At 37.8% G+C, this 19,324-nt stretch overlaps 1 protein-coding gene across 7 annotated transcripts in view; it reads right to left on the minus strand.

Moving 5' to 3' along the window:
- The window catches only part of PDE11A (phosphodiesterase 11A), a 427,800-nt gene that overhangs the window by 335,968 nt on the left and 72,508 nt on the right, over positions 1-19,324 (minus strand). For all 7 annotated transcript variants that reach the window (XR_014829804.1, XM_084999950.1, XM_084999948.1 and 4 more), the window contains one exon: positions 4,368-4,526. Coding sequence is in view for 6 of the 7 variants with exons in the window: in XM_021076416.2 (XP_020932075.2) it covers positions 4,368-4,526 (159 nt within the window). In the remaining variant the exon portion in view is untranslated. The remainder of the gene's footprint in view (positions 1-4,367; positions 4,527-19,324) is intronic.

The raw sequence follows: 19,324 nt of genomic DNA on the forward strand, positions 1-19,324 counted from the left end.
AAAAAAAGCACTAAACTTTTAGAAATAGCAGATTGGTAGATGTCAGAGGCAGGTTTATGTATGTGTGTGGGGAATGGAACTGTGATAATTGGGTGAAGTTGGTCAAAAAAAGAGACCCAAACGGAAATGAAGTGATGAACTTCAGAGGCCTTTGACCAACAGCCACTGAGGAACCCAGGTCCCTAGTCCTGCAACCCTCAAGAACTGAAGGCTGCCAACAACCTTGGTGTGAGCTTGACTTTGGATCCTTTTCTAGACATGGACTTTAGCTAATACCTTCACTACAACTTTGTGTGAGATGAAAGCCAAGGACCCACTTAGCCTGGATGCTTAAAACACAGAAACTATGATAACAAATAAGTTGTTTTAAGCCATTAATCTCTGGTATGATTTTTTAAGCAACAACAGATATCTGTCATTTCTTTTACTTTTGGTTACTTCTCTAGAACTGATTTTTTATGAGTATGTAACAAATATTTTGAAGAAGTTTTATAAAAATTTAACAGAACCAAACCAATAGATTTGTAATAGTAAGACTTTTCCTTAAAACACAAAGGTATATAATTTGCAATGTTAAGAGCCCATGACCTGTCTAGATAGCAGTAGGCTTGGATAGGACTTTCAAAGTTTTCCAAGACACACATAGCAATGTTTGCTGAACTTACAAACACTGAGAGCTGAAACTCATTTTGATATAAAATAACCTCAGGAAGTTAATAAAAATATTGAGAAAAATGCTTAAAAAAAAAAAGAAGTATATCCCTCATGAAACTCCAACAGTGGAGCTGGCATATAGAGCATGCTTAATAAAAACTTATTGACTCTAATTATATGGAGGTAATTTTTTTTTTTTTTGGTCTTTTGTCTTTTTAGGGCCACACCTGCAGCATATGGAGGTTCCCAGGCTAGGGGTATAATCAGAGCTACAGCTGCCAGCCTACACCACAGCCACAGCAATGTGGGATCTGAGGCATGTCTGCGACCTACACCACAGCTCACGGCAATGCCGGATCCTTAACCCACTGAGCGAGGCCAGGGATCGAACCTGCAACCTCATGGTTCTCAGTCGGATTAGTTTCCACTGTGCCATCATGGGAACATATGAAGGTAATTTTTAAACGGAGACCTAACTGTATCTCATATGTATTAATGTGGCATCAGTAAAAGCTACTCTTTTATGAGGACTTACTACATGCTAGGTGCTCTTCCAAGTTCTTTCTCTGTATTTTTTTCATTTAATCCCCCTATAGGCCTAGGAAATAAGTATTAAAATATCTGTTCTAAGAGGAAGAAACTGGAGAGAGGCTAAGTAACTTGCCTAAGGTAACATAGGGCTTTGGCAGATAGGGAATTTCAATCCACGTACACTCACTATCTGGACCATATGAAGCCATTATGCCACAATATCCTCTCTAATTTGAAAAAAGTATCTGAATCTTATTCTTTCCTATTAATCATTGATAGATTTTATTTTCTATTTTTTCTTTCTTCACCACTCCTGTTTGGTTTACAATGTATAGACTTCTTGCAGGAAAGAACAATAACCTGATACAGAATTTGAAATAAAAATATAGTCCGTCCAGTGTCACCAGCATGAACATAATATATCTGCCCTATGTGGAAAGGTCTCTTCTAAGAAGTGAGACTAGAGTAGGATTTTTTTAGTCAGGCAAAGAAATTGCACAGCCTGGAAAAATAAAATGCTACTGTGGGCACATGGGATAACTGCAGAGGAGAAAAATATAACATTTGAGTGAGGAAATATTCAAATGAGGTTAAATCTAAGAAATAAATTGCCTACGGATAAGTGACAAGTATAAAAGAACATTTTAAAACTCTTTGGGAAAATAGTTTTTAAAAATGTTAAGGTTTGCATTTTTTTTATTACTCAATGAATTTATTACATTTATAGTTGTACAATGATCATCACAATCCAATTTCATAGGATTTCATAGAAAGCCTATAAGGTTTGCATTTGACTAGTTTCCTACATCTTGCAAAGGTTTTGTTTGTTTGTTTGTTTGTTTGGTCTCTTGAGGGCCACACCCACGGCATATGGAGGTTCCCAGGCTAGGAGTCAAATTGGAGCTGCAACTGCCAGCCTACACCACAGCCACAGCAACATTGGATCTGAGCCCCGTCTGTGACCTACACCACAGCTCAAAGCAATGCCAGATGCTTAACCCACTGAGCAAGGCCAGAGATGGAACCTGTGTCCTTGTGGACACTAGTCAGATTTGTTTCCCCTGAGCCATGATGGGAACATCTGCAAAGTATTTGTTAATGATGACCTTCTTTAATTCTCATGACATAGAATGGCAAATAGTCTAGGTGACCGATGAGGAGACTGAAAGTCAGAGTTTAAGTGGCTCACGCAGAGCAGAATGCCTGTCCTTAGGTGAGCGCAGTCCAAGCCCTCATTCTCAGGAGAGCTAAGCACTGGTGCTGTCCAAAGCAAGTACAAAAAACCCTGTGCGGACCTTCCCTTTAAATCATTCAGAGCTCATGAGGCACTAGATCATAAGTATAAATCCACTGAGAAAAGTCCAGAAAACAAATCTAACATAAATGGAATCAGAGATGAGAATTAAATATAAAATGGGATCCTCTTAAATGAAGGAAACAGAGGGAAAACAGGACTAATATCTGTGCATAAACTGGGAGATGTTGTGGGCATGTGGTTGTTATACTCAGAAGGACAAAACTCAAATCCTCCTATCTAAATCCTTACAAGAGGCACATTATTAAAGGACTGTCATCTTTGGTGCAAAATGCACAGAATAAAATTTTTGCTCTATCTGTACATCCCATGAAAACATTTGAACAGTGAATGAGGTAGACGACATTTATACATTCCTAAACAGTCTCACCTTCTCACCTAGCTTTATCTTAGGGAAGCCTATGCTTTCTTCAGAGGTCAGATCAAATGTCTTCTCTTCCAAGAAGCCTCTTCAGATTCTTCAAGTAAGATTAACCCTGACTTTCCTAGACACTCATAGTATGCCCTGGGACTTCTTATTGCTGATCTTGCCTTCTGCCTTGTGCAGCTCCTGCATGGTAGAACACATCTGGGATTTATCTTTGCTTCTTACAGTGCCCTGCACACATAGTTGTTTACTGAATTGGTAAGATCTTGCCTGAGGTCGTATCATGCTCTAAGGATTTACAAACGCTTTCCAAGATTTGGGCTATTCTAATTTGACTAAAGAAAGGACTCTTATCGCTTAAAAATCTTGTTTCCTTATAATCACATTTTATGTTGACCTTTTATACCAGAACATTTGCATTAATTTAATGCATTAGTAATCAGCACCAGCAAATAGCAACCTCTCAGCCAGAAGGTTAAATTATAAAGTGTTTTTTTAATCTAATCTAATTTTTAATTTAATATGACAGTCATCAAACTTAAATAAACTAACATGAGATTTGCTTTTACCACAAATTTTATGAATATTCCACCAGATTCTATTCAATATGAAGGTAAGAGATTCAAAATCAGGACTTGGTCTCTCTTTTAAAATGAGCTGGTGAATAAAATACTGGTGAGGGAACTCAAACTTTCAGACAAAAAATACATCATTTCTGCCGAGGTCAACCACTCTTCAGGGACAAAAATTAATGGTATTATCAATAATTAAATAACATTCATTTTATTGAGATTTTTATATAAGAACTGAAGAAAATGGGAGCTCCCGTCATGGCTCAGCGGAAATGAATCTGTCTAGCATTCATGAGGACGCAGGTTCCATCCCTGACCTAGCTCAGTGGGTTAAGCATCTGGCCTTACCATGAGCTGTGGTGTAGGTGGCAGACATGGCTCGGACCCCACGTTGCTGTAGCTATGGTGTAGGTAAGCGGCTATAGCTCCAATTCAACCCCTAGCCCGGGAATCTCTATATGCTGTGGGTGCAGCCCTAAACAAACAAACAAACAAACAAAAAACTGGAGGAAACAATTCTTCACAGTAGTTATGAAAACACAAGAGAAAGTTCTGAGCTTCTGAAACACAGTAATCTTCCTATCTCCTCAATCTTCCCTTGGGCCATGTGTGGTGGTGTTGTGATCCTCAATTAAAAAGCTTATTTATAAGGAAGATAAAGACTAGGGAATAATAAAAATGCTACTGGGGCTTGCAATGAAAAGTAAGCTAAGAAAAAGATGAAGTAATTATTTTCCCTTATACCACATTCTATGAAATACCAAAAAAAAAAATCCCTTTACATTTTGTGTGTAATATGAGAAAAAGCTCTTCGATCCATGAAAGGGCTAATCCAACAGCTATTCATATAATTCCTGTCCTTTTCAGGGAGAACAGCAATCAATGATCAAGTAGCAGAGTGTAAGTCACAAAAAGAATGAAATCTTACTTTTTCATCATCTTCAGTAAATGGAGCACCTTCAGGAATCTTATTGATTGCTTGGGCCACACCAATAATCTCACCATCACTGCTTCTGATAGGCATACACAGTAGTGATTTTGTCTTGTATCCAGTTAGCTTGTCGATTTCATCATTGAATCTTCGATCCTAAAAATAAGACAGAGAGGGCATTAACTGCATGTTCATTGCTGTCAGGGAGGACAGAGAAGTTTATTTCTGTGTATAATACTTCACCACTGGGAAATTTACCCCACGAATTTTTAACAACAATTACAGATTTGATTTCATGTTGAATTTACGAAAGGAACACAAATGAATATAAATCACCACCAGTTGTTAACCATGGTAAATGAACAATGAAACTTTAAACTCCACTACAACACCACATCAAAAACAGGGAAGAGGCAGATGTTATTAATAGAACTTCACGTTATGCTATTTATTAAAATATATTATTTCATATAGATAATTAGCTATGAAATATCATATCAGAAAAATTCATAATAAACATATGTTAAACACCATGAAAAATATGCAGCAAAGTACTATTGTTCAAAATTATCTTGTGAAAAAAATAGAATCTATGAGCCCATACTGACACTTTTTCAATACTCAAAAAAAAATTTTAAGTGTAGACATGGGGAGGAAGGAGGTAAAAGGCTTCTTTACAGAATGTCACTTTAAAAATGTAGAAGGAATGATAAAATTACATAATATCTATTTCACAACTGCCAATACCATAATAGATGCAATCAAGGATCATCAAGAGATGCCAATACCATTGAGTGAAAAATTTATTAAAAAGGATATTCCCTTAGTCCTAAAGTGTCGCCCAAGAGATTTCTCATTAAATTCAAAGAGAAGAGGTCTTCATCATGAAGAGAGCTGGTGGACACCAGATTAAACAAGTAATCAAACTTAGCATCACCATTAATGAGACAAAATAGCCCTTGATTCAACGCAATGAGGAGGACCCATCATCATCAAGAACATGGAATGTTCTTGTTCAACATCTGAATCTGATCATTCAGGAAAAGAAAATTAATTAAAATGCAGAGTATTTGTTGTTCTATAAGAAGCCTGACCTGAACTCTCCAAAAATGTTAACATCATCAGAGACAAAGTAAGTGAAAAATGAAAATAAAATAAAGCCACAGGCACCGTGCTGTTTTAAAGAAGACTTAGGAGACCTGAAATCTAAATGAAATGTGGGATCCTTCACTGGAAATTGTTATATAATTTTGGGGGAAGACCAAATTAGAGAAAGTTGAACATGGACTTTATGTTGGGTAGTATCACTGTATCCACATAACTTTCTTGGGTGTGATAGTGGTATTGTAATTATGTAGGAGAATATTATTTTTAGGATATACATGTTAGAGTATTAGAGGATGAAATACCTTCAACTTACTTTCAAATGGAAAGAAAGGAAGGAAGGAGGGAAGGGAGGGAAAGAGTGATAGTGAGGGCAGAGGAAAGAGAGAGAGAGAGAGAGAGACTGGCTCCTGGAAGTCTTAAAATGGTCCAAGGAAGAAGATAAACTGGATCCAGGCTCACTGCTTCAAGCCAGGGGCTGACATGAGGCTTCACTCAGTACTCTCAATATTTCCTTATTAAAAGAGGCTTAAAAAATAAAAACAAAGCACTGCTGTACACCACCGTCTAGAGCTATAAAGTGTCTCTGACTACAGGCCTAGGGAAGCTGGCTGCAAACAAGGTGATAGACCTGAGGCCAAATACCACTGACCCTCCACAAGCTCACTGATATCCCAGTATCACAAGGACAGGAGCTCTCCCTGTGGTAAGGCCTGATTCTGGCCTGGGACTTATGGAGGCCATTCTAAACCCTACGTTAGGGAGAGGAGAGTCCTAAAGAAGAGAGGGAAATCAAAACCCAAACAAAAACAAACCTCCTGCTCCAAATGAACCTACAAACCAAACTTTCAGGAAAACACTAATTTGTATTAATTTTTTTAAATTCACTGAGGAACCATTTTGTGTCAGGCCATGAGCTAGAAAATGTAACAGAAAATGTAAGACGCAATATCCCTGCCTTCATGGAACTGGCAATCCAGCAGGGGAGGCAGAAAACATGTAAATTTATAATCATATACTGTGGTAAGTGATATTGAAGAAAATACAAGGCATCATGAGACAGACAAAAGAAGGGACCTATTGTTAGGGGTAAGAAGGAAAGTGTCTCTAAAAACAGGACAAATAAGCTGTGACTTGAATCACGAGTAAGAAGTTGCCAAAGAATGGTGGGAAGAACTTTCCAGGAAGCTGGAACAGTATATGCAAAGGTCCTGAAGCAAGAAAGAGCTTGGCAAGTTCCCAAAACTCAAAGGTCAAAGGTGAGAGCACAGGAAGCCAAAGGCAAAATGGAAGAGGAAGGCAAGAGCCAGATGGTACCAAGTCTTATAGGACCAGAAAGAAGTTATTTTATTCTAAATGCAGTGGAAAATCACTGAAGATCTTGAAGCAGAAGGATGCTATGATTCATCACCCAGCACTTAGCATTCTCTGAAATCATCTTATTAGTTTATTTGCTCTCCCACCACTGGCATATAAGATCTAAGACAGCAAATCTTTTGTCTCTCATTTACTGCTTCACACTAGCATACAGGAGGTGCTCCACAACATTTTTCTTGAGTAATAGGGCTTTTTTTCAAAAGCCCTATTGCAATTATGCAAAATCTTAGAAAAGTTGAAAAGGCCCTCAGGCCCCACATTTCACTTCTTGGCATGTATTTGAGATACTTTTGCACATCTATAGAGGAAAGACACACAAATGTTTACAGCAATATAAATTATGAAAACAAAAAATTGAAAATCATTTGAACATTGGTCAATAAAAAACAATTTATGATCTCGTTTTGATAGCAAACTATACAAAAATTTAAATAAACTGAAGCTGCTTATATTAACATAAACCAATATCAAAAACATATTATGTGAAACAAGCTGCAATCTGATACCATCTATATAATACTGCCAATATTTCAAAACAATACTACATATTATGTATGCACTCATATATGTAGCAATAGCATAATGCATGCATGGGAAGAATAAACTTAAATTGCTTTAAGTGGTTACCTCCAGGGACGAGGAGAGGAAATGGCATCAAGGAGAAGGACAGGGAGGCTTCAACTCTAACAGAGTTTTCCTTTTTTAAAAAAAATGAAACTGTGAGGCAAATAGAGTACAATGTTAAGATTCTACAAACCTTGGTGGCCTATTCTTGCCTAAATGTTTGAAATTATAATAAAAGATTTAAAACTATTTTTTAAAAATTAGGAACTTTGTGGAAGATGATACAGGGCTGGAGTAGGAAAAACCAGCTAGGAAATTTCAGTGGTCCAGGTAAAGCGAGAAGACAGTCTGGGTTAAGAGAAAGGCAGTGGAGGTAAGGAGAAGTAGATGGAGGTGTTGAGTCTACAGTACTTCCTCATGAATCGGCTAGACATGGGGGACCAGAGAAAGAAGAATGAATCGCAATTTTAGTTTGAGAAACGATATAGCTGGAAGTGCCATTTACTGGAATGGGGAAGGTGGAGCTGAAGGTGAAAAGCTACATATAAATAAAGTCAAGAAGGTTGATAAGCCAGTTTATTAAGCAAAGTGAGGTGCATTCTCTGACCCAAATCAGTATTTCTCCACCCTGGCTGGATGTGAGAATTACCTGAGGTTTTCCAAAATACTGGTGCCTGGGCTCTACCTCATCCCAAATCAAGTCAATCAATATGAAGCACTGGTTTTTAATGGGTTTTAAATGCTCAAAGGTGATTCTCATATGAAAACAACTGTCCTAAATGATGAAAAGCTTAGTCATTAGTAAGGTCAATAAAATTCATTCATATAAAAAGTCTAAAAACAGAAGAAACAAGGAGAGTAGGGCACATTCTGAGAGTGGTTACATATCAGTGGTGTGAACCATATGAGTCTGGACTTGAAAATCCATGATGGAATAGGCAAGCCTTTCTGCTCATACCTTTGTGATGCAGAATCTGCATCTCTGGAGAAGGGCCTCATTCATCAAACTCCAACTATGAGTATTTAAAACTATGAAGACCATGGGGTATTCATTGCCAAAATACCCAAAGCCACACAAAAACAACAGACATAGGGATGCTTGTGCATGACCAGGGGGAACAGAAATGTATTAAACCCTCCTCGACATCTCTCCAACTTTCTACACTCATCTGATAAACTTGTAACTCGAGGAGAAAAGATAATTATGTTGATATATGTGGTGTTAATCTTCCAATTTAAAAGCTGGGAAGAACGATTTATTTCATTAAGTCTCAGTGGTTTTTTTAAAATAATGCATCATAAAACATGCTTTGTCCATGTCTTCATTATAATACTTACGGGATCATTCTCACAAATTAACTCAGAACTTGATATAATCCATCTAATGAGAGGTTAGAAGAGTTAATACAATTGTACACTTTCCTAATGTATATTAATCTCTAGATTAATTTTCCAATTTAAAAAAAGTGAAGAAAACTTAGCCCAAAGTTGAAAACTTAGCCCAAATTAACTGTAGGATATGAAGAAAACTAGGAAAAGAATTAGATAAAGGGATGTTAGAGAGAGAAGGAAAGTTTAAAAAATGGAAGACAGCAAAAAAAAAAACAGATTTTGTTAGCCAAGCAATGCCTGCAAGTGATTAGAGTAGTAAGGGAAACACAGGGCACTGTGGAACACACGGCCTGGCAAAGTGGGGTGGGGGTTGGGCACATCTTAGTCTGGGGTCAGGGAAAAAAATCTCTCAAGGAAAGTGGAACTTTTAAGCTGACAGCCAAAGAATCAGTGTCCCAGGGAGAGGGAATAGTGTCTAAAACCCAGAAACAAGAGAAAGCTGGTGAATTTGAAGAAATGAGAGAAGTTGAAGATGGCTCTTAAGGGAAAAGTCAGAGATGGAACAGGAAAGACCAGAGGGAGGCTATGAAGGGGTGCACAGAGACCGGGTTTAAAATTGTAAATTTACCACAGAAGAAGCAGAGGTCACTAGAGACGTTTAAGAAGGTGGGTGGGAGTAACGTGAGTGATTCCTCATTTTAAGAAGAGTTACTATGGTTTACATGTAAAGAAGGAGCTGGAAGCTAGAGGTCCAGGTGGAGATGAACCATCTCTGGACTGGGATGAGAGTTAGTGCTGGTAGGAGTGATGGGAAAGGATTGGGCTGAAACATATTTAGGAGGTAGAATCAATAGCATTTGCTGATTAATTTGATGTGAGGTTCCTAATGCTAGAGAAGTGAAGAACAACTCCAAATAACTGGTGCAGGTACCTGGGTGAGCAGTGGATTCACTGAGTGAGGAACATGGGGAGGGGACAGTTTCTGAGAGGGGAATATGAGTTCCTTTATGGATATGTGGAGGTTTAGTTAACTACAGGCCATCTGCATGGTGTTATTAGCCTCAGAGTGGTTTGCGATATAGGTAGGTAGCTAGATGGATAGACAGACAGATAGTTTTAAATTAGGAAAGTGACGTGGAATGCAAAGAAGAGACTGTTTAGATAAGGATGAGGGACTCTACTCAGTAACTTTGCCTGAGTTCCTCAGGAGTCTGCCTCACTCACACAAAGCTTCACATGAGGCCAGGTAAGGAGGAAACAGAATCAATAAGAAGGTAGAAACATTGTGCCTATTTATTGCTGAAGATGGAAACTTGAATAGGAAACTAAAAAAAATGCCTCTAGGTCTATAATGAAATATCACATGGAGAATGGTGTCCAATTTTTATTCATCTCCCTTAGGACAAAAGAACAAGAAATGATCTACAACAGGAGAGATTTCTAATAAATTAAAGTAAGGGCTTCAGTAATAAGGTTGTTAAAATCTGGAATGAGTTTCTTATGATGGTGGTAGACTCTTCTTGCTTCGAGTATTTTTATGTCATAATATTTTCCCTATCACAGATATTTTAAGTATTGCTGTTCTTGAGAAGTACAGGGATATTCTTAGTGCCTTTTGTGCAGACTGATTATTTGCATGTGACACACAGCTATAATTCTTACTATTTAAAAAGATAAAGTTGTAAGGCCAAAAGCAATTTTTACTTTTTAGCAATGGAACTGACCTGTGCCTACTGCAGAGACAACAGTAACTGGGCACATCTCTGACCCAGGATCTTGCACTTACAGCCTCCTCTGCAAGTTCCTGAATTGAATGTGATGCCACAGAATGTACTCAGAAAATGGGTCCCACCTGCAAGGTCCATTAGGGCTATAGAAAGAGCTACCTTCTGCAATCTGAGCTTTCAAGTCCTTGAAAAGAGAGCTATGTTCACCGCATTTGACAGCCTCTGGGAGATATATTTTAGAGGCATATAGGAAGCCTCAAAGCAAAAGGAAATCTATCCTCTCTTCTTTTCACTTTCTCAGAGAAGCCACTCAAGGCTCCCCAAAGCAGGTACCAGAGCCAAGAATCTTTTGTTTGTTTGTTTGTTTGTTTTTTTGTTTTTTTTGTTTTTTTGTTTTTTTGTCTTTTTGTCTTTTGTTGTTGTTGCTATTTCTTGGGCCGCTCCCACGGCATATGGAGGTTCCCAGGCTAGGGGTCTAATCGGAGCTGTAGCCACAGGCCTACGCCAGAGCCACAGCAACGCGGGATCCGAGCCGCGTCTGCAACCTACACCACAGCTCACGGCAACACCTCATCCTTAACCCACTGAGCAAGGGCGGGGACCGAACCCGCAACCTCATGGTTCCTAGTCAGATTCGTTAACCACTGCGCCACGACGGGAACTCCCAGAGCCAAGAATCTTAATTCAGTTCTTAGACTCATAGTAAGGATGGGTCACAAAGATCTCTTTTATCCCCTCTGTGTTTAAGGCTTCTCTGCCCAACACTTTATAGTAAAATTATCCAGTGCACATGGGTCTTGATCGCCATTTAACCTATAAGTTTAACCTCAATTTCAGCTCTACCTTGAGTCCTTCATAGCCCAGATGACCAAACTCTGTAAGTCTGAGAATGTCCACATGATAATTATGTTTTTAGAACCTATAGATGAGAAAACAGGTAAACACAAAAAGCTCCTTTTAACTCCATGAAATGTTTAAAGAATTTGTATCTGAGTCACTGTGTCCATAAATTACAAAGAAAAAGTAATACAAGATGTGTGTCTATATGGTAATTCTTCAGTCTACAGACACTGTTAGATATTCCTAAGAATAGAGCAGTGGTTGGCAATGCTTCCTAACACTAGAAACACTTGGGGAACTTTAAGTAACTATTGATGCCCTAGCCTCAACCTGAACGATTAAAATATAATTGGTGGGAGGAGGGGGTTATACGGGGGATCTGAATTCTGACTGTTGGTCAGGTTCAGAACCACTGAGTTATAGTGGTTCTTAATATATCCAAGGCCTCCAGGGATCTGAGAGGAAGATTACAAACCACTGCTTTAGAGCTTTCAGGACAAGTTTCTTAGCTTTTGTTTTGGTTCAGTTTGTTATAATTTCCATCTGTTTTCCTCATAGACTTAATGCACTGGGCCAGGGTATCTTACCCAGAACCCTACTATCCTCCCCTTAACAAAGAAAAGTTTGGAAACCAAGTGTAGTCTCACATTTCATCTACATCCTCTTTCAAATGCCTTATGGAGTTGCAATGTAGAAATGCTAATGGAAATATAAAATATAAAATGAATAAGCCATTGAAATTCAAACCAATAGATTGCCCAACTGTCTGAAGCGTAAAAGAAAATTGCTTTTATTGGTTACATCAATTAGTAACAGTCATTTAATTCCAATTCATAAAAGCATCTCCTTACATTTATGACTTATCATAAACATCACTTATTTTCCAAAAACTGCTTGGAAGGCTAAGCTCTCAACAATTTCAATTAGTCTTTAATGATTTGAAATGTACTATGCCACTTTTTCCATACAAAGAAGTATAACTAATTGTTCTGAATTGATGGAAGGCTTGAGATTATACTGCATAAAAACAAAGATGCAGCATATGGTAACAACATAGCTAGCACTTTGGGCCTCATAACTTGATACTTGCCGAGGAAAACTACAAAATTATCATTGTTGTTCTTAATATATATTTGCAGAATGTCATTGCTCTACAGCAAACAAAAATCTTGACTCTGAATTCTTTCACAAAAAAATGTGGAGAGCTTTAAATATTATCAAAAAGTATGTGTTGTGTTTGGTTTTTTTTTTTTTGGTTGTTTTGTCTTTTTAGGGCTGCACCCGCGGCATATGGATGTTCCCAGGCCAGGGGTCGAATCGGAGCTGTCGCTGCTGGCCTATGCCAGAGCCACAGCAATGCGGGATCTGAGCTGTGTCTGTGACCTACGCCACAGCTCACAGCAATGCCAGATCCATAACCCACTGAGTGATGCCATGGATGGAACCTAAGTCCTGATGGATGCTAGTTGGGTTTGCTAACCTCAGAGCCACGATGGGAACTCCCTGAAGCTTCACTTTTATGACCTCAAGTGGTATGGCAGGTGGTGAAGAAGTATATAAATGAATACAGGTCAGCTCTATTTGGTAAATGCTTAATGGGAACACTTTTATTTAAGTCTTCCAAACTGAATTAGTGGTAATCAGACAACATAAAGAATTTAATAGGAGGCTTAGAAACAGCCATTGTTATTACCAAATTACTTTGTTATTGATCATTGTTATAACCAAGTTACTGTCCCCTAGTTGTATTGCTAAAATAAACTTATCTTGCTGATTTTATTTCTTTTTTCTTCCTTTCTTAGTTGGCACTTTTCTTTGGTCCTGCCTTATTGCTGTCATCATGACTATTATTATTTCTCTTTCTTATGACAAATACAAACATACCTCAAGGCATGACACAAGAAAATGGAAGAACCGCAGCACAGCTGAAACTGAGTTGGTGAGGTGTTACAAAAGAAAATGATGAATTCTGAAACTTCTTAAGAGACATCACAGATATCCACTACAAATATATCATTAAGTGCAGATAAACTGTAGGGGGAGTTCAAATGCAAGTCCATGCTCTATAAGATTTACTTGCGTAACTAAAATATCTAAGCCAAATACCAGTACATGGAGAACTCTGGGAAAAGTCAGCTAGTCAGATGCACCTTTCTTATTGTCACAGTGGAGCCATCTAAGAATTTTGATGAATCAGGCAGGGGAGGCTACAGATTGGAACTGGGAAGGCCAAGAAGGATTGGTCAACATAGAATTGTGGTTCAGACACCAAACAGGAAACAGGGAATATAGGAGAGTCCAGGTCAAGATAATGATGCATGAAAAGCCACGTCTGGATCAGAAGTACAGATTAATAGTGACACACTAGAATCTTAGTCTCATCCATTTGTTAAACCCTAACAAAGATCATAAAGAAAAAAAAAGATCAAAGTTGTGGTTACCAGAGGTGGAGGTGGGGCTGGGGGAAGAAGGGGTAATTGCATGAAGGTAATCAAAAGGTACAAACTTCCGTTTACAAGGTAAAGTAATAGAGAGGCAATGTACAATAAAATATAACTAACACAGCTGTATGTTACATATGAAAGTTGTGGCATTCCCATCATGGCTCAATGGTAACAAACCCGACTAGCATTCATGAGGACTCGATCCCTGTCCTTGCTCAGCGGGTTAAGGATCTGGCATTGCCTTGAGCTGTGGTGTAGGTCACGGATGCAGCTCACATCCTGTGTTGCTGTGATTGTGGTGTAGGCTGGCAGCTGTAGTTCCAATTTGACAGCTACAGCAACCCCAGTTCCTTTAACCCACTGCACCAGGGCAGGGAATGAACCCATGCCTCCACAGAAACCCAAGCCACTGCAGCTGGATTCTTAACACACTGTGCCACAGCAGGAACTCCTCCACCAAAACTTTAACCAAAGCAGTCAATAAAAGCAGTCAATAAAAGTATGATCAATTCCATTTCTTTCAGTTGTTCATTTCAGCTGATATCCTTATCAGAAGTACAAATGTCGAAAGTTTTCAGAAGAATGAATAATGATGAACTATATATAATGAATAATAATGAAACATGATGAACTATAAACTAAGTCATAATTTACTTGAAAATTTACTAATACATTTTTATGATTTAGAAAGTTAAATGTCAAAAATAAAATAACTTTAAAATGGGAAGAAATATAATTGAACATTTTTCTTATCTCACAAGGAAGTCTTTCAACCCATAACACCAAAAGAAGGAAGCATAAACACTGACGAATGTGACAAATAAAAATTTTAAATTTCAGTACCTCAAAAGTAATACAAACAAAATTAAAAGTAAAATGAAAGTGGAAAAATATTTTTAAACACATATGGCTGATAAACAGTTAAATTCTAAACATATAGAATTCTTATAAATTAATGAGAAAAAAATGAACAATGGATGGGAATCAGAAATTAACAAAAGAAAAAACTGATGGGAAAGAACTATCTCATATTTCCCATAAATATGTGAAAACTGTCAAGTTACAATAGTTATAGTTTTTCTACAAAATTGGTGAAAATTTAAAATTTAAGATGTTAAGATACCTGGCCTTATTGAAAGTTTTTGTGAAAAGTCTACTTTTATACATTGCTGATGAGAATACAAATCAGTACAATATATATGGAGGACAACATGGCAATAAGTAACAAAAACCTTTAAAAATTTTTATACTTTTAAATAAAGTAATTTTATTTCTAGGAATTCATAAGGAAAAATTGAAAAATGCCTAAATATTCAACAGGAAATTGATTATGTTATGGTATATCCACACTATCACTAAAAAAGTGTTATAGGTCATTATAAATGCCTATAAATGTTATAAATCATTTTATTATGACATGAGAAAGTGACACAAGGAAAAGACGTTTCAAAAATGGTACTAATTAGCATAGTTACCTCAAGGTAATGGAATTACTATTCAGACAGCGCTATACCTTCAAAAGTGCCCTCCAAAAAGATAGAAGTCATCATACTGTTGGACTTCCAATAAAACCGGCAAGGTATACCAAATGACAACTGTCAGGATGGAGGTGGGTCAATCTTCATAAATAATACAAATATGTGAAAAATAGAGCAGCACTCTATACTTTTAGCAGGATATAGCAGCAGTCTAAATGGTTCTATTATTTTTTAAAGCCATTATCATCCTGGCTATAAAACCCCTTGCCATAAAAATAAAGTCCAACTGAATTGCTATAACAGAATGCCAAAGGAATTTGGTATTTTCTGAAAAATCACAGAGAACTAAGAACAAAAAGACTGCCAAAGTACTATAGCTGGGCAATATTCTGATATGTGACATGGATGGATCTTTCAACTCTCTCAGACTCTGAGCCTCTCCACATTTAATTGGTAAACATCACATCTTATGTGGCATAGCAAATACTGTATCAATGATGGAAAACATCTCAATTTTCCAAAAGTTTGAATACTGGAAACCAAAACCTAGTAGCTAAATATTGGTTTCTAAAACAAAATTCTCAACAAAATACTATACCAGTAGATGTTCAATTTGAAAGAAAATAAGAACAAATCTTCCAGCCACAAAAGTGTGCTCAACTACTGAAAGCCCAGGTAAGAAAAGCACTGGCATCAACCACCACAAAGAGGATTTAGGATTAGTATGTCACTACTTCCCACCAACCTTCCAGGGGGATTCCTAGGGCTGGTTGGTTCTATATAAATTCCCTTCTGCGCTGTAAGCCACTGTGTCCCAGAAGCCTTTCTTTCTTGTTTCTGGGCCAGGTTCTCTATTTCACAGGTGCTCACCCCAGCTTGCCTACATCTGCGAGTACCTGGACTCCCTCTAGAAGCTGTAAGGTCATGAGCTCCACAAAATAATGGGAGCATGCATCTCCATTCCTCTAATTTGAGGAAGAGCAATAAATCAAACTAAAGGTGTCAACATGTGCTCTGTGTCCACCAGAGGATTGTTTCCAACAGCAAGAATCATTCATAAATAGTCTGGAGAGACACTGGAGTGGTCTCAGCATCCAGGGTGCCTTTTCCTGGATAAAAGCACCAATCTACTTTCTAAGAAATGCTTATAAGTAGGAGCCTTCTAGATGGACATATTGGAGAACTGAATTGGTCTGAATTTTGGCCTCCTTGCCTAAGTTATGGGTTGGTAAGCCCTCCTGGAACTGGTCTGCTGCTTCCTGCCTTGTTCCAGATATTTCTTAAGCCAGCTGGCAGAATGCTGCACTGGCCTCTTTATGAACTAGATCAAGCCCTTAGCAGAATCAGTCAATTATACCATTCACCACATTTTCCAGGTCTGGGTTCTGCAGGGTTAGAAATATTGGAAATATCAGCTAGCACTCACTCTCATAGAAGCAACTGGGTCAGGAACCATTCTATAAATCTCAATTCATTTATGAGATATTTCAATAAAATGAACAGTCAATTTAAGCAACTACAATTCTTCCCTGGTTTAAGATCTGCAAGAGGACAAAAAATGGAAGCTGAAACCACAACAAATCCTGGGCTGCTCAAATCTACAAGTCTTCCATATACTCCTTAGACAGAGTAATAAAAGACTTCCAATATCTATGGAAACTCCAACTTTAAGACTACTGTCCTAGTCCTTCTGTCTTACTTAAAAAGAAATACAGAGTTCCCGTCGTGGCTCAGTGGTTAATGAATCCAACTAGGAACCATGAGGCTGCGGGTTCGATCCCTGGCCTTGCTCAGTAGGTTAAGGATCTGGCGTTGCTATGAGCTGTGGTGTAGGTCGCAGACGCAGCTCGGATCCCGCGTTGCTGTGGCTCTGGTGTAGGCCGGTGGCTACAGTTCCGATTAGACCCCTTGCCTGGGAACCTCCATATGCCGTAGGAATGGCCCAAGAAAATGGCAAAAAGACAAAAAAAAAGAAAAAGAAATATTACCTTATGGTCACCATTAGGTATTATCTCCTCCATCATAACTCATCCAACATGCTCATATACAACTACATCTGATACATCTGGCTGCCCATTATATCCAACAAAAGGACACTTTATATAATTGGTAAAGTTGACATTAAACATTTATGAAAACTGACTAAAAGCTAGGTCATAAAGCTAGGCAACTTAAAATCACTATGCGAAATAACTGGTATTATGCAAAACATAGCCTTTAACCCCGGTGCACTTTAGTTATTTAAAAATACATAACTAGAGGAAAAATATTTGAAAATTCAAAATACATTTCTGAACAACCTATCAATAAAAAATTCAAACTGGAAATATAAACTACTTAGAAAATATTTGTGAAGAAATGAACATTTAAAAAATTACCAGAATAATATATTATGTAAATATTATGTACCAAAAGGGTAGGACACAGTTAGAGAGGTTCTTAAAGGTTTAGTCTTAAATGTGTACATTAAAAAAAAAGAAAAGCTCAACTTAATGAAGTGATCATCCAACCATAAGGAATCTGAAAAAACAACAGCAAAATAAACTCAAGAAGATGAGAGAAAATAATAAAAATTAGAGCAGAAGTTAAAGAAAATAAATGTGTAATGAAGAGGATTAATAGAGGTCAAAAAAGTAATAAAACATGCAAATCGCCAGAGAAAATAATCAAGAGGAAAAAAAGAGAGAGGCATTAACGTTTTAAAAATCAGGTATAAAAACGAAGCAAAGCTATAGTTGCTACAGAGAATAAACAGATACAATGTTATGAATAAGTGCCTATAAACTTGAAAACTTGAAGAAAAAAAAAAAAAAGGAAGTTCCATTGTGGCTCAGTGGTAATGAGCCTGACTAGTATCCATGAGGACGCATGTTTGATCCCTGGCCTTGCTCAGGGGGTTAAGGATCCAGCATTGCCAAGAAGTGTGATGTAGGTTGCAGACACAGCTCAGATTCTGAGTTGCTGTGGCTGTGGTGTAGGCCAGCAGCTGCAGCTCTGATTAGACCCCTATACTGGTAACTTCCATTTGCCACAAGTATGGCCCTAAAAACCAAAAAAAAAAAAAAAGACAAAGAAAACTTAGATGAAATGAACAGAAATACACAGCTTAACAAAAACCAACTCTTTTTAAAAAAAAAACAGAGAACATTAAGAGTTCTATAAGCTTTTTTTTTTTTTTTCTGTCTTTAAGTCTTTTCTAGGGCTGCACCCACAGCATATGGAGGTTCCCAGGCTAGGGGTCTAATTGGAGCTGTAGCCACTGGCCTATACCAGAGCCACAGCAACACGGGATCGAAGCTGCATCTGCAACCTACACCACAGCTCACAGCAATGCCAGATCCTTAACCCACTGAGCGAGGTCAGGGATCAAACGTGCAACCTCATGACTCCTAGTCAGATTCGTTAACCACTGAGACACAATGGGAACTCCAAGTTCTATAAGCTTTAAAAAATTGAATCAGTAAAGTAGTCTCAGTACATACACACACACACACACACACACACACACACACACACACACGCACGCACACACGCATAAGATCGGGTAGATTTCTAGGAAATTCTACCAAACATTTGAGCACTGGGAAATTCTAATCTTATGCAAACTATTCCATACAATGGGGAAAAAAATCATTTGTGATACAACTTGCATTCAAAACCAGATGAGGTTATTACAGGCAAAGAAAAATATAGGCCAATATCACTTATTAATGAACAAAGATGCAAAAACTCTAAAAATAAACATTATTATAAAACAAATCAGACAGGAAATCTCTGCCTCTTTCCAAATGAAAGCCTGAAACACTGTAGCCCATTAAAAGAGAAGCTGAGTAGCTGCTGGTGGAAGGTTTAACCAGAAAGAAAAAAGAACTTGAGACAGTATCAAAATCTCTAGTAGCCCAAAGTAAGAACTCAAAAGCTTATCCTTAGATGGGATTAAGGTGGTGGAATAGAAGGACTGGAGCTCAACTTCTCTCTTAAAAACAACAAAATTTACAACCAAATGCTGAGCAATCTTCAACCAAATGGACCAGAAACTTTCAAAAAGATATCCTACTCCAGAAGACAAAGAAGAGGCCACATCAAAA

This window comes from Sus scrofa, chromosome 15 (genome assembly GCF_054392235.1).
Source record: "Sus scrofa isolate SSC_HxYL_T2T_F1_AM1 chromosome 15, Sscrofa_HxYL_maternal_Yorkshire_Landrace_v2.0, whole genome shotgun sequence".
Taxonomy (NCBI): Eukaryota; Metazoa; Chordata; class Mammalia; order Artiodactyla; family Suidae; genus Sus; species Sus scrofa.